Source organism: Felis catus, chromosome B4 (genome assembly GCF_018350175.1).
Source record: "Felis catus isolate Fca126 chromosome B4, F.catus_Fca126_mat1.0, whole genome shotgun sequence".
NCBI classification, from domain to species: domain Eukaryota; kingdom Metazoa; phylum Chordata; class Mammalia; order Carnivora; family Felidae; genus Felis; species Felis catus.
The window spans coordinates 99,318,312-99,343,334 of NC_058374.1; the positions used below are offsets into that span (position 1 = coordinate 99,318,312).

Genomic DNA, 25,023 nt, shown 5'->3' on the forward strand with positions numbered 1-25,023 from the left:
GCATACAGACCACATCTAGTCAGCATGCAGAGGAACTTCGGGGTGACTTCGTAACAATGACCAAATCCTTCTTCTCCTATCAATCCCTGAAAGCCTAAGAACTTCACCAAACAACTTCCCCACCCCACTGCATTCACCCGAGGCAGACATAATCATCCCAGTTTTGGAATTCCCATGGCTCTTTGGTCTTGTACCAGAAACAGATGGTGAAAATTAAAACTCAATGTTAGAATTAGATGTGCTCTTGCTAGGACTCCAGGTATAGGGCAAGCTCCTCCACTAACAAAGGTGTCTTATCCATCTTGGTTTTCACAGCTCCTGGCTTAGTTGGTATACGGGAAGCTTTAATAAACAATTCTAAATGACAATAATCCAAAGAGAGTATAAGTGCCTTTTATTGTCACATGGATAGCTAATGTTAGAACTGAGAGCAAGAGCCCACATCCCTGATTCCTTACATACAATGTTAAAGATATCTAAAGTCTCCCTGAAGTGTAACTCTACTCATGCCATGTTTCTGCTCAAAAACCATATCAAAAAAACTTAAATGGCTCCCCCTCATCTGGAGAACTCTGGACACCCCTTAATATCTGTTCATCATCCCCAGTGCTCTCCATCTCTGCCCCATTTCATAAACCAAAACCTAAGAGTCATTTTGATTCCTCTCTTTTCCTCCTGTCCTTGATGATCACATCCTATCAGACCTGCCTTCAAAATATATTTTAAATTTATCTACTTCATTCTACTTTCTCTGGTACCTTTCAAGTTCAAGGTACCGGCACCCCTCACTCAGCCCATCCAAATGGGCTTTTCAGTAATGACTGAAATGGGTCTCCCTGTTTCTAGCCTTTCCATCTCAAATCCATTTTTCACACAAAAGAGCAATAGAATACACTTAAAAAAAAAACTGTCCATTTACCTGCTTGGGAAAAAAAAATTTAACTGATAAATTTTAAGTTGCAAATTGTAATATATAGTGTAGACTATTGTCAAGATTCCAATATCATATATATGTTTTTCTACATATTTTAATTATCTGTCTGGGGTTCTTATTGGGAGCATGGGGCAACACTTATTTCCTCTCCTTTCTTTCCATTGGCACTAAATTGTGCTGCTTCCTATTTCTCCAGCCATGTGCCATATTAATGAAATAATTTAGGGTCTCAGGGCTTAACATGATACTGCTTCTAGATTATATCTGTGTTTTAATGGTTGTCTGCAGAGCTGGAACCTCAAAGATTAACTAGTAAAGGGAATTACCAGCACAAAAAATCACCCAGGGAAGTGTTTCCTGGAGCCTCTCAAATCCACCAAGATTGATTAATGGAGCAAACTGTGTGTAAAAAAGCCATGGAAGAAAAGTAGAATTCTATGGTATAGACACCCTCCAAAACAGTCATAATCTTGACATTGATCAAAACTTAATAGAATAAGGATGAAGGATACAAACTAAACTTTTCTGGGTAACTAAAAGTAATTTTAAGAAAAAGATTTCCCTGAAAACGGCTTTTAACACACACACACACATGCACTCACACACACAGACAATCCTCAAGACATAGACAATCCTCAGCACAGATTGCCTAAAAGATTTCAGAGGTTAATGACACCAGATGGTTGTGAGATGGGGAAGTTTTTCAATATAGCCATCAGGAAAGCAGTTAAGAGCTGAAGTCAAGTTGGCCTTCTTGTTAACAGATGTACAGTTCAAACGACTGTTGTGCTGTAAAAAAAAGAAAAAGAAAGAAAGAAAGAAAGAAAGAAAGAAAGAAAGAAAGAAAGAAAGAAAGAAAGAAAAGACCACAGAGGTACTCCAGTGATACAGAATCTCTCAGTGTAAACAATACTGATAATTTCATGCCTCAAATACTCATTACTAGAACAACTTCTTAATGGCAAGGCACAACACACTTCAGAAATGATCAAAAATAATAAACTCATTGGTGACTTCAACAGATTGAGTTCGTATGAATCTTCTGAAGTTATGAAATCATCATGAGACAACATAAAGTGAATTTTAAGGTTTTGAACAGAAAACGGCTGACTGAATGGAGCTTCATGGCAAATGGCAGGGTCAGTTTCTCACTCACACCATATCTGAACACTGTTAAGAACACACCTTTAGCAACTTTTCTCCCATTTTCCAAAAAAAAAAAAAAAATATATATATATATATACACATATATCTACATGTTTTCTTAACGTTTCTCACTGAACTAGTAGATCATTAACATTCCAAATTCATACTGATACAGACAATTGAATTCTTAATCCAGCAAAATGTTTTTGTTACAAAAGGAAATACACAGACAAAGCCAATGAGAATTGTGTCGTTGAGTTGCTTAGAGACTAGCAGGAAATATGTGGTGTGCTCATACACCCATCTGTATGAGCAGAACTGCCACATATCGTTGGGTAAGTTGTGATGCAAAACCTGCAGAATCATCTAGTCAGCCTGTAAATAAAGTGATGGACAAGAGGAGTACGAAGGAGAGAGAAGTTTCTTTCATGTGGAAGATCAGGAAAGGCTTCCTCTTCCTGGAAGAGATGTTGCTTAAGTTGCGTGTTGGTGGAAAGGGTTTAGTAACACACATGTTGGAATGATTGTGAGAGACATCACAGGAAACAGGCTGCTTCTGACACCAGTGGCCCAAACCCACCAATGGATCCCGGTCCTGTGTAGTATGGTCATTGCCTGTTGCTCTGTCCTGACGTTTTTGTTGGACTCCTTCACATACCTGCTGCTTCCCTTGCCTCATGCTCGCTCCATCCCCCATCCCAGCACTCCCTTCTTTGCTCAGCTAACTCACCTGCAGATGTCAGCTAAGGCTTTACTGCCCATTACTGGCCCTCCATCCCAGCCTGGGGTGAGCACTACTCAAAATGAAATGTTCCTGTAGAACTCTGGAGAGATCGGTTATCTCACTTATCATATATGTTTGATAAAGTTTTTTTTTTTTTAATTTGGTTACCCTGTAAAATTGTAGCCTCCCTAAGGGCAAAGACCATACATACCTTGTTCACAATTAATTCTCCAGGACTGATACAGTGCATGATACCGAGGATGGGCTCAGAAAACACTTTTTGTATTGCTCATGATGATATTCTGCTACATTAAATTAAATTAAAATGTGTTTTGTGAGAAAGGGGGACTTGTGTCCTATACCAGGTTTTCTGTACTACCGCTTCTTTCAAAAGTGTCTGGATGTTTATAAAAGAGAAATTGTAGGTAGTAAGATTACATTTCTCTTTAGTTTTTAAAACTCTGCTTTTAGAACTTTAGAACTAAATAAATAAGTCATATCTAGTCTGCTCTGCCATTAATCTACATATAGCAAGAATACGAAAATCTACAAGTTTCACACAATGTCAGTGGGGCTAAGATTGAAAGACGCTGTTCTACTGTCTAGTGGGCTGGGTAGTTCTTTGCTGTGGGGTCTTGTGCATTGAAAGAGCTTAGCAGCATTTCTGGCCGCTGGTACCTCTCCTCCACCCCAGTGTCACAACCAAAAACGTCTCTTGGGAGGTAAACTCATCCTGGTTGAGAGCATCTACCAGGCACTTGACCTAGTGATTTATATCTATGCTACTCTTACCTTCACCATGAAGCTTTTTTTCTAAACAGTATTCAAATGTTTTGCTCCAACTGCGGTGACTTGGATCACTTCCTTGAACAAATGAACTAAATTTTTCCAGAACTAACTGTAGGCTACATTTCAGGACTTATGCCTCGGTGACAAGGATGACTTAGCTTAGCTTGTGCATATGGATCATGCCCATATACTTCCTTTTTAAAATGCCTTTATGGTTCTATTAAGAATATTCATAAAGCAATTCAAATGCATCCTTTTTATATATGACTTGTAAGCTCGCTGTTGTTAAAGTATCACAGCTCTTTCATTGTAAAATATCATTGACTGTAGGATTCACCTTAACTCTCTTTTTGCTTGAAAAATATTATATGAAATGTTCACAATCTTCTTTTTAGCTTAATTAACCATAAATGGCACATATATTTGCATTCTACCTTGTTTGTTAGGACTGCACTCAAACTACGAATCTAAAAATAGTCTTCAAACGTTAAAATACATCAGAGTCATTGTGAAAGACTTGTTAAAATGCATATTTCTGGCCCTGCTTTTATGTTACAACTTCAGGGATGAGCAGCAGACCCCAGGGATGCCATCAATTCTACACAAGCATCTCAATGATACCTGATACAAGTAGTCCATCAACACACACTGAGAAAGAGTGACCTAACTCTTCTTCACATTGAGAATATAAAGATTTTTCTAAATCACTCTTGGCCTTGAGGAGCCATATATGCCATTACACGGACACACTGCTTTTCAGAATCTTGATCATGATCTTGGCACATCCTAAATAGTACTGGAGATTCATTTGAACTTTCAATTTAGCTAAATTTGTAGTTTTGCATCTAGGAATTAAATTATGTACCAGTGGAAGTTAAATAGCTTATTTTATAAGCCAGCTGGGACCTTTCAACAGATGAATGTTTAATGCTGTGGTGCTAGACATTCATGATGCTTGCATTGGCTAGACCAATCTTTGCTATCTTAGAAAATTCTCTCTTCCCCCTAATTTGGCACTTTTACTGCCTTTCAACTTATCACTTGGGGCAAAGCAGATGATCTTCCAGATATAAAGTAATATTCATTTCAAGATTGAATAATTAAATCAATTTTAAAAGAAATTTTAACTGACAGTTGAGGGTTTGAGTTTAATTTAAAATTCACCAGAGTGTGATGTTACTAATGCAAATCGCTTATTAAGGTGACATTTGATTGATCGATAGCTCATACACATGTATCTAGTCATGGAAAACTACTTATCAACTTACCTTCTCCCTGGTGGCTGGGCAATTTCATTTGCTATTGATTATAAGATGCATCTACATTACAGAGGCAATCAAATATGGTAAAAGGTATTTTACAAAACAAAAGTAATTCTTACGATTAGGATTTTAAATCTAAGTTTTATACTGCTAATCAGTAAACTTTTCAAGAATATTAAAATGATTAGGAGATTCATCTGAATAGGGGAACTGTGCCTCTCATAGAATTTTTTAAAACAAGAAATTTTACTTTGGCATAAAAGAAATAGTCAAGTTTCTGAGTTAATGGAGCTTCTATTTATATCACACGTATTAGTGTATATAAACAATTAGCATATCCTTAGTAAAGTGCCTTTTTCCTAATTAAAAAGAGCATAAGCTAATTCAATAATTCCTCTCACCAGACATGCCACGGAATTAGTCAAAAGATACAGAAACAGGTTTATCAGACAGAAAGCTACAGGATTAAGTCTGTAAACAAAGTTAATACCGGAAATTGGTTGGCTCTGTTTGATTTCAGAAAGGTGTGTTCCACACTGATAACCCAGGAATATATTCCCAAATTGACTGTTTCTGTCCATAACATGTGTCACTGCTTATTTTATTCGGTAGGTTAAGAGCCATCTGACAAGCTCCTCTTACTCCACAGACAGTACAAAGCAGAGGGGCAGGAGAAAGTATGGACGTCTCCTTACTCTGGGCTGCTCATCTTATAAACCATCATTGTTCATCCACCCAAGCTCTCTGATAAGTGTTAGGAGAGGGGCACCCAGGTGGCTTAGTCAGTTAAGCGCCTGACTTCAGCACAGGTCATGATCTTGTGGTCCGTCAGTTTGAGCCCCATACTGGGGTCTGTGCTGACAGCTCAGAGCCTGGAGTCTGCTTCGGATTCTGTGTCTCCCTCTCTCTTTGCCCCTTCCCTGCTCATGCTCTGTCTCACTCTCTCAAAAATAAATAAACATTGATTTAAAAAAAAAAAACCACAGTGTTAGTAGAAAACATAGGTAGACGAGAAAGCTAAGTAACAGCCCAGAAGGATGTTAATGAAACATCTCTGAAGGCTACTGGGTAACTGGTATCTTCATTTCATTAGTAGGTCCCTTCTACATTGAAAAACATTTATTCTAAAATGGCCAAATTACAAGAAGACAGCAGAACCTCTATCTTGCAGAATACCAGGAAGTCTTCTCTGTTGTTTTTCCATAGAGCCTGTCCTCTCAGGTGTTATGATAAAGTGAGCACGGGTTTTATCAAGTTTGGAGGCTCCTGACATTTCTTTCTTGGACATGGAAAGCCTCGGTGCATCTGCAGTGACGGAACTGGGGGCCAAGGCTCACCTGCCGCCTCTATGGTGGCGGTGAGCAGCCCCCTCACAGTCACCATAGTCTAAACATAAAGCTAATGAGGGCCAAAACGATGGCGGTAAAAACTAGAGTAAGAAACAAGTGGGGACAAAATTACTAAGAACAAAATTACTAAGTTATGGCTAGCCAGAACTTGTCAACTTTTAAAATGGGAAGGAAAAGTAAAGGTAAAAAAAAAAACACAAAAAACAAAAACAAAAACAACCCCAACCATAACAAAAACAAACAAAAAGCCTGCTTCCCTTTTTTAAGGCTGGGAGACTGGAAATTAACCGTACCATTAATAGCACCGAAAGGGGCGCCTGGGTGGTTCAGTCGGTTAAGCGTCAGACTTCGGCTCAGGTCATGATCTCACAGTTCGTGGGTTGAAGCCCCGCATCGCGCTCTGTGCTGACAGTTCAGACACCGGAGCCTGCTTTGGATTCTGTGTCTCCCTCTCTCTCTGTTCCTCCCCCATTCATGCTCTGTCTCTGACTCTCAAAAATAAATAAAAGGTTTAAAAATTTAAGAAAATAGTGCTAGGAAAGTCAGGAGGGTAAATATTTGGGGGTTCAAAGATGTGGCAAGTTTCGATTTGCTGAAGGGCCAGTGTAGTTGGACGTATCCAGTTGGCTAATGGAGGAATAGAAATAAAACTCAAGGGAAGATTTGGGAATTTGCACAATATGTCAGTGGAAACTCCAGGTCAAAGTATAGGGATTAATGAAGAGGTAGTTAAGGATAAAATATTCCAAAATGCCCACATTTAGCACCTAGGGGAAGGAAAATAGGCATATTGAGAAGACAGACAAGAGTCTGAAAGTATGTTCAGAAAGCTGCATGTCAGAGAAGCACATTTCAAGAAAAGGACTGGTCAGCTGTGTCGGGGATGGGAAAATCTAAGGCCGGTGACATGATGATGAACACAGCAGAAGGAATGAAAGCAGCTTGTGATTAGTTGAAGGCAAATTTGGAGGAAGATCATTTGGTGACAATCCTCCAGGGATTGTGCCAATGACACCTTATAATTTCATCTCCAGTTCAGCCTGAGCAGATGGCACAAATGAGAATCTCTTCATATGAGGGTTTCATCTGGATTTATAGCCCAGTCAGTTCCATTTCCTTACTTGCCTCCAGAAGGGCTGGAAGCAAAACCCTGTCTGCGTTCCCAGAGGAGGTGGAATAAGGCTCATTAACAAGATGTTTGAGATGGCTTTGTTTGCAGTTTTAGGAAGAAACGTTACGAATTAGCAATGTAATATGCAATCTAGTACACTCTCTCACCACTGCAGATCCACATTTTGGTGCTTTATGCTATGGCTATATTTTAAATGAAACATAATTGGCTTCTGAACTGTCAGATTTCAGAATCTCGAAGTAAGCTATTGATAAAGTTGTTTTCATCTTAAATATTAAGAGATGGCTTTCTGTGACTAATACAAATATGGCACTTTCTTAATTTCCAAGGTTAGTAAATCCCAAACCAAGCCTTTTAATGATAATAAATCTTTTTATATTACACTGAAGTCCTCTCTAGTCTATGCCAGAGGTTTGAAGTAAAGTCTGAAATAAACACTTATTTCATTTCTATAAAAATACTTCAAATTTTCTTTTAGATGTACGTAACTCTTCCAGATTTTATGTATATGTCCTGAATTTTATTATTGTTATCTCAAATGCTTTATCATGTTATCATACTGTGTGATGTAGTAAGAATATGTGGAAAATAAGACTAGTTTGATTAATTATAGCCCAGCAGTCATAATTCTGCCTTTGAATTAATGAAAGTGATTTCTTTTGTTATAACATCAGTAGTTCTTTTACAGACATAGTTTTTATGGATCAGTAATAATCCTACATTATATACAGTTGTATCTGGGTTGTAAAAAATAGAATGCTACATTGAACTAACCCCAGCATTCTCATAACTAAAAGTCAGCAGCCAAACCCAGTATGGGAATATGGCTGGGCTCCCAGAATGATCTAGAACCAGGGCTTTGTCTGTGCTCCTTTCTGCTTCTACTCCACAGTTTTTCTCTGAGGACTAGCTTCCTCTGCTCCCCAGTCAACACCTGAAATGTGGAGATCAATAGCTCCTTGATTTATGTGTTATAATTCAATCATACAGGGAGAGAGTAATCTTCTCTCTCTCAGTTCCAATTTTAAAATTCTGAGGCAAAAGACTAGTCAGTTTTTATCAGTTGTTGTCCAGTCTTAGGTGAATCAACTGTGGTCAACAAGTGGGGTCCAGAAAGGATACTGGGATTTTTGACCCAACTTATCAACAGGGGACAGGAGCCATAGATATGTTGGACAGAATGGCTGCCCTGAACCTACAGCCATCCTGACCGCGAAAGGGAAGTATCTAGAAAAGTGGTGTGTGCTTACAAGAGGCTGACTTACAAAGTGATGAGATAACCTGTTGATTCAGTCACTGAAAAAATTTAAAAATCAGCTGATTTGCTTAGAAGCAAACTACAACCATATCTTTCATTTGGGTTCATTTAAATAATTTGATTTTAAAATATTTGCTATTTGGGTCACATGTAAACACACTGTGGTTGATTTTAGTTATTATTGGGAGACTCTTGTGGTAAGTTGGGTGAGCAAGGGACACATTTTTGAAAATACAAGAGCCAGTCTTATCCAATCACTGGTTGATAAGGATGCGGAAAGATGTAAGTGGAAGTCTATTAGCACTGACCCTTCTGCTTTGCTTTTTCCTGCCTGGAAACCTGGTAGGACACATAAGGCGCCTCAGTCACCCCTAAGGATGGCAGAGCAGGAAAAGAAGAGAACATGAGAAACCATGGACTTGCCTTTGTTTGGACTTTCTATTGTACGACTGATAATAACCTCCTTACATAATTTAAGCTTCTCTGTAGTAGTCTCCTGGCATTCACAGCTGACACAATCAACGGATGTAGTTATCACAATATCAGGAAAATATAAAATACTATCAGTCTATACCTTGGTACCTAAAGGTTGCTAATTTCTACTTACAAGTCTTTCTGACCTTTTGGGAGATGTAGAAGGGTGAATAATGGCCCCTCAAAATGTCCACATCCTCTCCCCAGAACCTATAAATGTGATATCTACCTGGTAAAAGAGATTATACAGGTGTGATTAAGTTAAGGATAGTGAAATGGGGAGATTATATTGGATTATGAAGGTGCGCCCAACGTGATCAGAAGAGTTCTTATGAGGGAGGTAGGAGGAATAGAGTCAGAGAGATGTGTGTATGGAAGCAGAGGTGAGAGAGGAAAGAAGATGCTTGTGTTGGCTTTAAAGATGGAGGAAGAGACCACGGTCAAGAAATGAAGACAACCTCTAAAGACTGGAAAAGGCAAGAAATAGATTCTCCTCTAACACCTCCAGAAAGACAGCCCTGTGGACACACTTTAGACTTCCGACTTAAAAGAATTATAAAATAATAAACTTTTATTATTATACTACTTCGTTTGTGGCAACTTGTTACAGAAGTCGTAGCAAACAGGGGCTTTAATTAACAACAGTATAAACACATCAGACTTCTGCAAGAGTTCCCAAGGATTCACTCAGCCTCCTGACACCCCTCAGATCCATTCAGGACACTGCAGGGACAGCATGAGACCGTGTCCTTTCACTAGATTGAAATTTTCCTCTCTGCTCTAATAAGATTGACATCGTAAACCTGAAGGCAAATCTGGCTTCTTTTATCCATAATTGGTTTTTGAACGCAGTTTCCCAGAGGTTTTTGTGACTAGGTTGTATCTACTGAGTGGAAATTTCACTCATGTGACATTTAATATAGAACTCTCTGGATGCATGATTAATTTTTGCATACCAGATATTACCTCATTATCAGATTTACAGAAAGTAGCAATGTAATTATGAAGCAGCTATTTTCGGCACACTCTTCCAGGTTATTTCTCTGCCAAATCATTATGCCCTGAGAAACAACACGTGGCACTATCGAAAACAAGTGGAGTCTCGTGGGCAATCAGTTCAGATAATTGCATCTTTATTATTGACAGTTCCCTTAGGACTTTCGGGTCTCGAGATCTGCTCTGCTCTGGGACTGCAATTCATTAAGGTTTCCATCCTGAGCCAGTTTTAATTAAACTATCCTCCTTTTCTCTTTAGCTCCCCATAGCTCATTTTTCTTAGCAGGTCTTGGTGTAGAAATCCAGCTGTTGAGTTAATCTGAGACCCCTCCTGTCTGCCATTTTGAGGAGTCTCTTCTCAGCTCACAAATTCAGCAGTTTATTTAGCTGAATGAGCATAAAATGTACCTGCTTCCACGAAAAGAAAACACAAAGTAAAGAAGGAGAAGAAGGGAAAATATCATTTAGCATCTCAGTTTGCATCTTTTAGAAAATAAAACAGGTACTTGGAGACATTCATAAGCAGACACCATGTTTGTGGCAATAATACTAGATCATGAATTTAATATCCTGAGTGCAGAGGGACTTTTAGGTCTTTTCATTCTGAAATTAAACTGCCTGGGATTGAATGATATGACATATGCTATATGCTGGACAGATTTCTGGATGATTCATAAATTTTCATCCCTTTTCCCAGAGGATTCTCTTGACTGTCTATAATCATCCTTTATTTTACGCACAAAGAAATAGATTTGTTTGTGGCTTGTGTATTTTCACTGAGAAGCAATACCACGCAATGCATGTCTTGCTAGTTGTTATTATCAGCTTTCAGAGCAGTAACTTTGTGTTAGTAACACAGGTTCTCCTTCATTGTATGTAAGAAAAAGGAGTCCCTTTGTTCATCCAACAATCTAATAAATATTCATTGAATGTCTTCTTTGTGCAAAGCCCAATACAAGGCAATGCATAGAATATAAAATTGTTGAAAATAGGCTTGACTTACAGGCAATTCACTGAGTTAGATTATACATGTTAACTTTCTTCTCAAATTGCTCAGGGACTCCTCATTGCTGCTGTATTTCTCATTACAATATCTTGGAGAGAAGATATGAGAACAGGGAGTCTGAAGGACAGGTGATTAGTTAAGAGGCATTATTTAGTCATGCGGTACTATGGAGACAAATACGACAATAGAATAAAGAGAAAAATGATGTTATAAGATACAGTTAGAAAGAAAAACTTGAAAGAACTAAATAGCTGATTGGTCATGTAGGTAAATATGTGGGCAAATATAAAAATTTTTTTCCTTTAATTTCTTTAAAAAAATTTTTTTTAATGTATTTATTTCTGAGACAGAGACAGAGCATGAACAGGGGAAGGGCCGAGAGGGAGACACAGAATTTGAAGCAAGCTCCAGGCTCTGAGCTGTCAGCACAGAGCCTGATGCAGGGCTTGAACCACGAACTGTGAGATCATGACCTGAGCCGAAGTCGAACGCTCAACCGACTGAGCCACCCAGGTGCCCCTAATTTCTTTAAAATAGATATGACTGCTTAACCAAAAATTAAAAACATTGTCTTACCAGGCTTAGGAAAAAAATATATAGTCCATATAAAAACTATAGCATTAAGGAAAGAATGGAATAAACTACAAAATTGCTACTAAGTGGTACAATATTTTAAGTATGCTGTGAAATGTTAAGGGTATCTACTTTAATTCCTACAGCAATCAATAAAAATTAATGTGAAGAGGTATAGCTAAAAAGTCAATAAGTAAATTCAAATGGGATTCTAAAAAATTATTCAAATAAGCTAAAGGGAAACAGATGGGACATACAGAGAGCCAAAAATAAAATGGCAGACTCAAATCCAACTATGTCAATAATGACATTAAATGTTAAAAGATCCCACTGAGTAATGAAAAGTTCTTCGCCAACCGGTGCTAGAACAGGTGGATATGCATATAGAACATACTGAACTTTATGTCTTATTACATGCCATACACAAATATTAATTTGAGGCACATCATAAATCTACATGTAAAAGCTAAAATTATAAAGCTTTTAGAAAAAGAGGAGAATACAGACGGACCACAGAATGTGTTATCAATTAAATAAAATTGTTAAGTTATACTGCATCAAAAACTTCTGCTTGTCAAAAGACACTATTAAGAAATGAACAGGCAACCTATGCATTGAAAGAAGATAATCTGCAAAACGGGTATCTGGGGTATATAAAAAAGATTATCTCAGTAATAAGAAGACATACAACCCAATTTAAAAAATAGACAAAACATTTGGATTGACAATTCATAAAGCAAGATATACAAATTGTCAGTAAATACATGGAAATGATCTCAGCATCATTATTCATCAGAGAAATTCGAATTAAAGCCACAATGAGATTTCTTTATATGACAACCAGAACAGCAAAAATTTTAAAAACTGACAACACCAGGGGTGCCTGGGTGGCTCAGTTGGTTGAGCATCTGACTTCAGCTCAGGTCATGATCTCACGGTTTGAGGCTTTGGGCCCCATGTTGGGCTCTGTGCTGACAGCTCAGAGCCTGGAGCCTGCTTGGGATTCTGTGTCTCCCTCTCTCCCTGCCCCTCCCCAACTCGCGCTTTGTCTCTCTCTCTCTCTCAAAAATAAATAAATGTTAAACATTTTTTTAAAAAAAACTGACAACACCAAATGTTGATGAGAATGTGGAACAACTGGAACCTTCATACATTGCTGGTGGAAATGTAAATAGTATAACCACAGAAAATTTCCTGGCAGTTCTTATAAAATAAACACACACCTACTCTATAACCTAGCAATCCCACTCCTAATATTTACCAAAATAAATGAAAATATAGTTCTACAGAAAAACTTGCGTAAGAATGTTCATAATAGCATTATTCATAACATTGCAAAACTGGAAACAACCCATGTGTCCATTAAGAGGAGAATGGATAAACATAATGCATCATATTCATGGGATATTACTCAGCAACAAAAACTACGGATATAAGCAATAATGTGTATAAATTTCAAAATTATGCTAAAAGAAAGAAACCTTATGTAAAAAGAGTATATAGTATGTAACTTCATTTATATGAAGTTCTAGAAGAGTTATAATTAATTTGTGGGGGAAAAATCAGGACAGTGTTACTTCTGAAAACTATAAAACACTGATGAAACAAATTAAAGACAACACAAAGAAATGGAAAGACATTCCATGCTCATGAGTGAGAAGAACAAATATTGTTAGAATGTCTATACTACCCAAAGCAATCTACACATGTAATGCAATCCTAATCAAAATACCAACAGCAGGGTGCCTGGGTGGCTCAGTCGGTTAATCGCCTGACTTCGGTGCAGGTCATGATCTCATGGTTCATGGGTTCAAGCTCTGCGTCAGCCTCTGTGCTGACAGCTCAGAGCCTGGAGCCTGCTTTGGATTCTGTGTCTCCCTCTCTCTCTGCCCCTCCCCTACTCACACTCTGTCTCTCTCTCGAAAATATATAAAAATTTTAAAAAAAATTATAAGATTGCTAGTATACATGTGTTGCGTACTAACAATTAAAAAAATATGAACAGCACTTTCCAAAAACTAGAACAAATAATCCTAAAATTTGTATAAAACCACAAAAGACCCCAAATAGCCAAAACAATCTTGAAAAAGATGAACAAAACTTGAGGCATCACAATTCCAGACTTGAAGTTATATTACAAAGCTGTAGTAATAAAAACAGTATGGTACTGGCATAAAAATAGACACATAGATTAATGGAACAGAACAGAAAAACTGGAAATAAACCCACAAATATATGGCCAATTAATCTTCCACAAAGGAGGAATGAATATACAATGGGAAAAAGACAGTATCTTCAACAAATGCTGTTGGGAAAACTGGATAGCTAAGGAAGATAAAACTGGACCACTTCCTTACACCATATACGAAAATAAGTTCAGAATGTATTAAAGACCTAGATGTGAGACTTGAAACCATAAAAATCCTAGAAGAGACTACAGGCAGTAAGTTCTCTAACATTGGTCATGGCAACATTTTTCTAGGTATGTCTCCTGTGTCAAGGGAAATAAAAGCAAAAATAAACTACTGAGACTACATCAAAATAAAAAGTTTCTGCACAGAAAAGGAAACAATCAACAAGGCAGTCTATGGAATTGAAAGGCAATCTATGGAATGGGGGAAGATATTTGCAAATGACATATCCAAGAAAGGGTTAGAATGCAAAATATATAAAGAACTTATGTAACTCAACACCCCCCCAAAAATAATCCAATTAAATGGGCAAAAGACATACACAGATATTTTCCTAAAGAGGACATCAAGATGGCCAATAGACATATGAAAAGATGCTCAAATCACCATCATTACAGAAATGCAATGAGATATCACCTCACACCTGTCAGAATGGCTAAGATCAAAAACACAAAAACAACAAGTGTTGATGAAGATGTGGAGAAAAAAGAACGCTCGTGCACAGTTGGTGGGAATGCAAACCGGTGCAGCCACTGTGGCAAACAGTTTGGAGGCTCCTCAAAAAGTCAAAAATAGAACTACCCTATGATCCAGTAATTGCACTACTGGGCATTTACCTAAAAAATACAAAAACACTAATTCAAAAGGATACATGCATTATTATGTTTATTGCAGCATCATTTACAATAGCCAAACTATGGAAGTAGCCCAAATTTCCATCAATAGATGTACTGATAAAGAAGAAGTGGTATAAAATACAATGTAATATTATTCAGCCATAAAAATGCAATCTTTCCATTTGCAACAACAAGGATGGAACTAGAGAGTATAATGCTAAGTGAAATCAGTCAGTCAGAGAGACAAATAACATATGATTTCACCTATATGAAATTTAAGAAACAAAACAGATGATCGAAGAGGAGAGAGAAAGAGCGAGCGCGAGAGAGAAACCAAGGAGCAGACTCTTAAGTATAGAGAACAAACTGATAGTTACCAGAGAGGAGGTGGGGGGGGGGGGAATGGATGAAATAGGGGATGTGGATTAAAAGTACACTCAGTACACTGAGTAACGTATAGGATTGTTGAATCAGCATATTGTACACCTAAAACTAGTATAACACTGTATGTTAACTCTACTGGAATTAAAATTAAAAAACTTAACAAAAAAAGAAAAACAAGATTAGATGATTTGCTCTACTGGATATCAAGACTTATTATAAAGCTCCACTAGTTAAGGGGGAAAAAAATGGACAAATATACCAACAAAACAGAAAAGAAAAAGACCCTTGAATGTATGGACTCAATGTTCAACAAAGTAGGCAATAAGAACAGTAGGAAAGTTCATTATGTTGAATAAATGATTCTGGGTAAATTAGACATCCACTTGGAAACAAAATGGAATTCTAACTCTTTACTTTCCACCATACATAAAATCAGTTCCAAGTAGACTGTAGATCTAAATATGACAGACTAAACAATAAAATTTCTGGAGGACAACATGCTCATGATCTAGGCTATATAGTGGGAAAAAAAAACACTAACCAGTAGGAAGAAATGAAAAATTTGGATTAAAATTAATAACTTCATCAAAATACTTTAAGAATATGAAAATAGGGGAAGATATTTGGAAAATACACAACTAATAAAGGGGTTGTATTTAGATTATGATGAACTCATAGATCAAGAAGAAGAGAATAGGCAATAAAATAGAAAAGTGAGCAACAGACTTAAGCAGGTTTTCACTAAATAAGGTATTCAAGTGACCATAAACACATGATGACCTCATCAGTCACTGGGAAAATTCGTTCAGTTTCATATTGTGGCACCACTACAAACTCATCAAAATGGTAACATTTAAAAGGTTGACAACACCAGGTGTTCACAAGGACACGGAACAATGGGAACACTGACACACTGCCGGTGAGACTGTAAATTGGCAAAACCATTTTGGAAGACTATTTGTCATTATCTACTAAAGTTGAAAATGTGCAAAACCAATGACTCAGTGCTTCCACTTTTAGATATATACCCAATATAAATACATGCTCATGTGTAGCTAGAGATGTATACCAGAATGTTCACAGCAGCATTATTTGTGATAGGAAAAAAATTAGAAACATCTCAAATGTTCACCTATGGTACAGGGGTAGAATATGTGATATATTCATGCAGCGAAATAGTATATGGCAATAAAAGGGAAGTAGCTACAGCTGTATGCAACAATAACTTGAATGTCATAAATATAATGTTGAGCAAAAGAAGCTGTGCACAAAAGAGTGCATACTGTAGACTTTCAAAACAGGCCATTTCTGAAGGCAGCCTGTATCCAATGACTGGTCCATGCTGGACACCAAAGGACGCAACTCCAGAGCTCCCCGCTGAATAAAATGAGGCCTCGGCTGTGACTGCCACCCGGCTTCTCCTTCTGCCCCAGTGTTTCTCAAATTCAGCAAGATTGACATTTTGAGGGGAACAATTCTTTGTTGGACGGGCGACTTTGTGCATTAGAGGGTATTTAACAGTATCCTCGGCTTCTACCCACTAGATGCCAATATATTTCCCCATGATGCTAAATATATCTCGGGGTATTAAATCTGCCCCAGTTGAGACCCATGGTGCAATCCTGTCTCCTTCAACCTCCACGGATGTTGATCCTGAGAACATTCCCCAAGAAACTTCCTGCATGCAAATCATTCAATCTGGGGCACACCCCGATGAGTTCTGTTCATTTAATAAACCATTTACACATATGTTTATTGGTAAATTGTACCTGTGCTATGTAATTATACATTATACATTATAGAATATAATTATAAAACAAAAACAACTGAAGAGGAGATAAAATAAATGTAATTAATAGTTCTAGTGTTTTCCCTATCCCCAAAAGAATGTTCATTGGTACCTCCTAGAAAGCCTGAACCATACAGTGGAGACCAATGCCCTGGGAGGGGGGAGGGAACAGCAAAAGGAATGTACGTAGAGGATTAGTCTTAGTAATAACTCTCTGAGGCAGGGAAGAAAAGGAGAGAAGAGTTAGAACAAAAACTTAGGGGGGCAGCAACAGATATATGAAAAGGTACTCAACATCACTCATCATCAGGGAAATTCAAATCAAAACAAAATGAGATAGCACCTCATGCCTGTTAGAATGGTTATTAGAATGATGTGGAGAAAAGGAACATTTGTGCACTCTTGGCAGAAATATTTACATTGGTATAGTTACTATAAAAAACACAGATGATGGGGTGCCTGGGTGGCTCAGTCAGTTGAGTGTCTGACTTCAGCTCAGGTCATGATCTCACGGTTCATGAGTTTGAGCCCCGCATTGGGCTCTGTGCTGACAGCACGAAGCCTGCTTGGGATTCTCTCTCTTCTTCTCTCTCTGGCCCTCCCCAGCTCATTCTCTCTCTGTCTCTCTCTCTCTCTCTCTCTGTCTCTCTCTCTCAAAAGAAATAAATTAAAAAAGAATAAAACTAGCATATGATTTAGCAATTTCACTTCTGGGAATTTATCTGTAGAAAACACAAACTAACTTAGAAAGATATATGCACTCCCATGTTCATTGCAGCATTATATACCATAGCCAAGGTATGGAAACGACCTGTGTCCATCAATGTATGGATAATGAAAATGTGGTGTGTGTGTGTGTGTGTGTGTGTGTTGTCTGTGTACACAATAGAATATTACTCAGCCATTAAAAGGAAGGAAATCTTGCCATTTGCAACAACATGAATGGGCCTTGAGGGCATTATGCTAAGTGAAATAAGTCACAGAGAGTAAGACAAATTCCATATGCTCACTCTTATGTGTGGAACCAAAAAACAAAACAAAAAAACTGAGCTCACAGATACAGAAAACAGATTAGTGGTTACTGCCAGAGGTGGGATGGGAGTAGGCAAAAAGAGTAAAGGAAGTCAAAAGGTACCAACTTCCAGTTATAAAATAAATTAAGTCATGAGGATGTAACGTACAGCATGGAAACTATAGTTAATAATACTATATTGCATATTTGAAGGCTGCTAAGAGAGTAAGTCTTAGAAGTTCTCATCACGAGAAAAAGAAATTTGTAGCTGTGTGGTGAAGGATGTTAACTTGTCTTATTATGATGTTCATTTTGCAACATATACAAATATCAAATAATTATGTTATATGCATGAAACAAATATAAAGTTATATGTCAATTATAATTCAGTTAAAAATTAAAAACTTTGGGGAATGATATGGTGATGGGTAGCAAGATAGGAAAAGCAGTCATTTTAGCAAGTATATAAAAGGGACGTGTGGCTAAACATGTCTGATTATGTCTACGAGCTACCCACCAAAACTCCTATGAAGAAAATGCAATGAAAGTTTAAAAGCTGGCTAGAGCAGTAAAAGTAAAGATCAAATCATTAATCAAAGGTCAGAGGGAATTTCTTTTAATTGTATCATTGTTGGATCAAAAGGTAAGTTCTTGACTTTCATAACATATTCTCTTACTTCTAAACTGAAATTACTTCTTCACCTATTTTAAGTGCATATTAATATAGCCTCATGCTATTAGGAATAAAGAGACATTATTAGAAATTCCTGCAGAAACCCACAAATAACGTAGTGAGAAATTTCATCCCATTTTCAATCCATTTTAGGTAGAGTAGTAGAAACAAATGGCATAGAGGTTTCGAAAAATACAAGTACTAACGTTGAACGTAGCTTCTTTTTCCTCTGCATTTTCATTTAAGGCCCAAGTTTCTTTTTTTTTTTTTTTTTTAGTTTTTTATTTTTAAATTTTTTTTAACGTTATTTATTTTTGAGACAGAGAGAGACAGAGCATGAAAGGGGGAGGATCAGAGAGAGAGGGAGACACAGAATCTGAAGCAGGCTCCAAGCTCCGAGCTGTCAGCACAGAGCCCGACACGGGGCTCGAACTCACGGACTGTGAGATCATGACCTGAGCTGAAGTCAGACACTTAAACGGCTGAGCCACCCAGGCACGCCAAGGCCCAAGTTTCTAACCTCTCCCAGAGCTTTTCCTGAGAGAGCTCCAGAGTGATGATCCACAAGTTCTCAAGACCAGGTCCCTCAAAGATGACATTCTGGGCTGAATTTTACCCTTGCCCCCAAATTCATACGTTGAAGACCAAACCCCAGTACCTCAGAAGTGACTGTATTTGAAGGCAGAGCCTTTAAAGAGGTAATTAAATTAAAATGAGGCCATTAGAGTGGGCCCTAACCCAATCTCACTGGTGTCCTTATAAGAAGAAGATATTAGGACACAAAGAGACACGGGGGGTGCACGCACAAAGAATGGATGACCGTGTAAAGAGGCAGTAAGAGGGCGGCCACCTGCAGGTTAAGGAGAGAGGCCTCAGAAGAAACTGAACCTACTGATTTTGGATTTCCAGCACCCAGAACTGGGATCAATTGTTTCTGTTGTCGAAGCCACCCAGTAAACAGTCTGTGGTATTCTGTTCCGGCAGTCCTAGTAAACTGACACAGAGTGGGAGCTGCCTGCTTCCGTGTTCTTTTTTTTCAGTGTAATTAACATACAGTGTTATATTAGTTTCAGGTGTACAATATAGCGATTCAACTATTTTTTTTAAGTTTATTTATTTTCACAGAGAGAGAGAGAGCACACACAAGCAAGGGACAGGCAGAGACAGGATCCCAAGCAGGCTCCACACTGTCAGCGCAGAGCCCAAACTCATGAACTGTGAGATATGACCTGAGCCGAAATCAAGAGTCCATTGCTTAACTGACCGAGCCACCCAGGCTCCCCACAATTCAACAGTTCTATACATTACTCAGCACTGCTCAAGCTGCCTCAGCGCTCTTGATCAACGCATCCCTCAAATTCCACAGCAGATTTGGAAAACGTACAATACAAAAAAAAAAAAAAAAAAAAACAAGCAAAAAAAACAAAAACAAAAAGAAAAACTTAAGGGTAACTTGATTTGAACTTTTTTTTTTAAGATACGCCAAAGTGGGGTAGGGGGAACAGGTTGATAAGCTTAACTTATCAACAGAGAAGTTGATAAGAAATCTTAAAAATCAACTTTATACCAGTAAAATGTAAATCTTAGATAAAAGTGATATATTCCTAGAAAAATATAACTTACCAAAGCTAACTCTAAGAAGTATCTTGTATGTATCATAACCATTAAACAAACTGAATCAACATTGTAAAATCTACCTACAAAGAATAAATCAGCCGAAACAGATTTACAGGTGAATTCCTACCAAACATTCTGAAACCAGATCCTTCTAATCTTATAAAAATTCTTCAAGAAAATTAAAAAAGAGGAAACATCCTCCAACTCAAATTAGTAAGAAAAAGCCAAAGAACATGAGAGGTCAAGTTACAGAAGAAATGCAAAGAACAAATAAATGTATCTTAAAAGATCCATTTGCACTAGTAAGCTAAAATTCAAATTAAAACCATAATTAGATGGAATTTTTGCTTCTCAAATTTAAAGTTATTTTGTGGGTGTAGCATGCTGAAGATGAGAAAGAGAACAAATTGTTACAACTTACATGGAAAGCAACCAGAGAAATTTGTCAATATGTATTAAAAACCTTTTTTAAAAAGAGTGTTCTTTAAATACAGGGATTCTACTTATAGGAATGTATTTTCAGCAAATCATCAGAAAAGTGAGCAAATAGGTATGTTTATTATAATAGGATTTAAAAAGAGGAAAAATTGATTAAAATTATATTCATATATGAGAGAATGATTAAAGGTATTCTAGCAATCCATTCAGAAGGGTGGTTTGCACCATATAAATATTATATTTTCAAAGGATATTTAGTGAACTAGGAAAAAATATAATGATACAATAACAGATAAACCCAGCAGAATACGAAGCTGGAGATGAAACATCATCCCAAATTTGTATGAAAAATACTCAAGAGAAAGACATGAATGACATCAAAACATTAACAGAGGTTATTTTTATGTTCAAAGAACATAGGATATTTTTTAAATTCCTCTGTGGCTCCCAAATTTTCTGCAAGTACATCTCACTTTCACGATCAGAAGAAAAGCAAATATTTTTTAAGGTGTCAGGTGCACTTACCTACAGGGTGAAAGGTTCTAATTAGAATAGGGGTGGGGCAGAAATAATGGAAAAAGTTGGACTTAACTACTGAGAGAATACCGAGGGAGATTAAACAAGAATCTATAGGAAGCACAAAATATTTGTAGGTAGATATACATAGATTTTAATCTTGGTTCAGCCATTCATTAGATGTGACATCCTTTGGAGCTGCCTTCTCTATAGGCTTATTCGCAGGGCTCTTACCTTAAATAGATAAGCTTATATATTTAAAATGCTTACCACAATATCTAATAGAGAGTAGGTTTTCCATAAAACTTATATCCTGCCCCTAATACCTGAAAAGTATCTTTCAATCTCTTAGTTTTGATCTCTTGCCTAAGATCAAGTTGATGTTACCCATATTTCCACTGTGGCCAATTAAAACCTAGTTCCATAAGGCCCTCTCCTTGGAAGGCAAATTTAAAATGACATTCGGCACAGCTAAATACAAAAATACGTCTCCTTCCGGCATAATTGGCTGAGAAGAAATAATTCATTCAAAGAGGACTAAAAACTATATTAGCTGAATTGACAATTATTTGATCTTACTAATCATTTCACTTAAAAGTCAAACCATTTATACATGGAGACAATGTGAGTCAATTTACTAATTAGATAACATCCTAATTATCCATCTTGTTGTCCATCAGTAATTTTTAATAGCACCAAAAGATCCCCTATTGTTGTGAAAGGCAAAATAAGAAACTTTTTTGCTGAATTATTTCATAAACTGTTCTTTCACGTTCTTATTTAAGATTAGGAATAGTTTCACAGAAGTATTAATAGAATCAATAAACAGTGATAAGTAATCAGTATTTGCTGTCGATAATTTTTTGTATTGGTTTTATGGAGTTAATTATAAAGAACTTGAGCAAACACCAGGCACTATGTTTCTAAAATATCTGGCTTGTTTAACTATACACAAAACAGCATTACACATTTACACATAAATATTTTAGTTCAAGACCACTGTTTGGAGAATGACTTTGACCAGCCTATATTTCTACAATTTTAAGCAAACATGCTTTGTCATGAAACCTTGAATTAACTGAGAAAACATCTCAGTGTGAGGAAAATGAATTTTGGTTTTGGGGGCATTATGTTCTGTTTCTCTCTATCACAAAGCCAAAGAATTGAGCAGCGATGTTTGCCTGACTGTTCTTTGCAGCTGAATGGAATGGAAAATTACACAAAAATTAAACAAAGAAACTGCCTGGACTTTCTCAGTTGCTTGGAAGTGGAAGTGTTGATTCAAGCATTTACATGGTGGCCCTGGTGTCACGGTCCCTTGATTAACATAAACTTTCCAGAGGTGTAAGAGAAGCAGCTGGCGGCATACGCTTTCTTCACTCTGTCCCCGCTAACCTCTTCCATCTGGCCCAGGCTCTCGGAACAGGCACCCAACAGATCTTGTGGCTTCCACTTTTGTCTTTTCATGATCCGTTCTCCACACACCATCAGAACCATCTTTTTAGAATATGAATTAATTTCTCTCACTTTCTTACTTAAAATCCTTAGAACAAAATCAGAATCCCTAACTGTGGCCTACAAGGCCCTACAAGCTCTAGCCTCTGTCTGCGTTCATCTTCACTCCTCCCCATTTGTTCGCCGGGCTCTACCTGTATTTTCTTTTTTAATGTGGCTCGAACACATCCCATTCATTCCCACCTCAGGACCCCTGCTCCTGCTAGTATCTCTGCCTGGAATATATTGCCCTGAGACTTACCCATTACTGTTTTGTTGTGTTGTTGTTGTTTTTCATTCTGCTCTCAGGTCAAATACCACCTCCCCAGAGAGATGTTCTAAAGCCTCCCAATCCAAAGTGCAACAGCCTTGCTGCCCAGTTATTCTCCCCCAGGCCTGTGATTTTTTTTTCTCTGTAACACTTGTTGCTCGCTGACATTATTTTGCTCATTCGTTTTCTTGTTTATGGTCTTCCTGCACCTAACTAAAATTTCATCTTCATAAAGGCAAGTACCTTGTTGATCATATTCATTGCTGTTACCCTTAACATCTAAGATAGTGATGAGCACACATTCCTTAGTCCATATATACTTGTGACGTGAACAATGTCTGTGCAACGCATCAATTGGGATTTTTTTTTTTTTTAATTTGCAACAGAAACTGACTCTAGCCAATTTAGGCAGAAAGGCATTTACTGGAAGGATATCTCATGGCTCACAAAATAGCAAGGATAGCTGGAGAAATAGGCTTAGAAACTAGGCAGGAACCACGGCTAGAGGGTTCCTCTAATGGGTTTCGAGGGTTCCTCGAAAATGACACCGAGAAGTAACCAGAACGATGCCATCCTCGGCCCTGCTGGTCAAGGCCACTGGACACTCTACCAAAGTTCTCCTCCCCATCACTGCTCCTGGATGCTGGTCGCTGCTGCTTCTCACCCTCAGACTGAACCCTCCAGCCTGTGCTTCTTTATTTCCTCTTTTCCATGCTTAATTTCCTTTAGCAACAATCTCAGCCACCTGTCTACAACCATAGTTGAGGGTAAACTATGAAAAAAATAGCCTTTGAAACTTTAAGGTGGGTTTTATCACCATCAAATAAAAAAAATGTGAGAAGCAAATCATTAGTTTTTATATTTTACGATTAACCATGGCCTGGAAATACACTGATCTTGCTACACCCAAAGGCGGTCTTGCAATTTATTCAATAATCATATATCGAATGTCTTCTATTTCCTCTTTTGATAAACAGTTACGGAGTCAGGGAATGGTTATAGAAAGGTGACTGCAATCTCAAGACTGGTTATAATTAACCCCATAAAAATAGAGTGCTGCAAACCCTAATGGTCTCAGGTATCTATAGTTAGCTTTCAAACATTGATGAAAGGACATACCTCCACTGTTAGGCCAAGGGTTCATAACCACATGATCTCCCTTTGTGAAAACTCATTCACAGCTGAGAAGAAGATTTGGGCTCTAGATCCAGATGTTGCACACCTTCATTGGGTGATTATGGGCAGATCTCTAAGCCTTGGTTTCCTTACCTATAAAATGAGAATATTAATAAAATTATAATAGTCTTCTATCACTGCCACACATGATCATACCTCAAAGAATAGAAGGTATGCAAAATACATGTAAAATGTCAGTATTATACATAACAAGACTCTATTGCAATTGAGGGCCATATCTATCCTAATCACAAGAGTTATCATTTATTTATCTTTGACTATGTGTTCCAAACATGCATGGCCCCTCATTCTCTCATTCTGTCTTCCCCTGTCAACCTGAGCACAAGCATCTCTTGTAGGTCTCTACAAGGTCTGCTGGATCCTCTCAAGGACTCTCTCCTTTCTTAGCCTCATGCTTCCAAAGGTGAGATTTCAGCTAAACTAGCACACTCTTGGTCTCCCTCCCTAAAAGAAGAGGGATTTATTTGATTGGTGAGTTTTGGGTAAGAAGTGACCCTCTTCAAGACTGTAAAGCACTAGTAAGTCATTTTTGCCCTATATATTATGTTGGTCATTTTGTCCTATATTTGACAATATCTTTGCAGGAAATGAAATTCTCATTATGTTTATTATCTATATGCATGCTTTCATTTATTGTAAAATTTTAGATCTTGGAGATTTGATTTGTTCATGTTATGCCTGGCTACCTAACCTATGGAATATTTTATGTACATTAATTCTAGGCGAATTTACACTTAGAATATTTTAGCAGCCCTACCTTTATTCATAATCAAAGAAATAAAGACTTTCCACTTGTGAGCACTTTAAAATGTGCATTCATTTTAACTTGCTAACATGATAAACATGGGAAATCTGATATATAAAGAATAAAACACAAGTCATGGTGCTTACAACACAAGAGAAGCACAGTGGGCAGATTTTTTGTAAAGGCTCAGCTCAACAGGGAATTGAAAAAAGAAAA

At 37.5% G+C, this 25,023-nt stretch overlaps 1 protein-coding gene across 1 annotated transcript in view; it reads right to left on the reverse strand.

Annotated features, from left to right (window-relative positions):
* The window catches only part of KRR1 (KRR1 small subunit processome component homolog), a 114,051-nt gene extending 89,926 nt beyond the window's left edge, over positions 1–24,125 (reverse strand). The window contains exon 1 of the mRNA XM_019835242.3: positions 23,985–24,125. Coding sequence (XP_019690801.2) covers positions 23,985–24,009 — 25 coding nt within the window. The 5' untranslated portion in view covers positions 24,010–24,125. The remainder of the gene's footprint in view (positions 1–23,984) is intronic.
* Between the last annotated feature and the right edge of the window lie 898 nt (positions 24,126–25,023).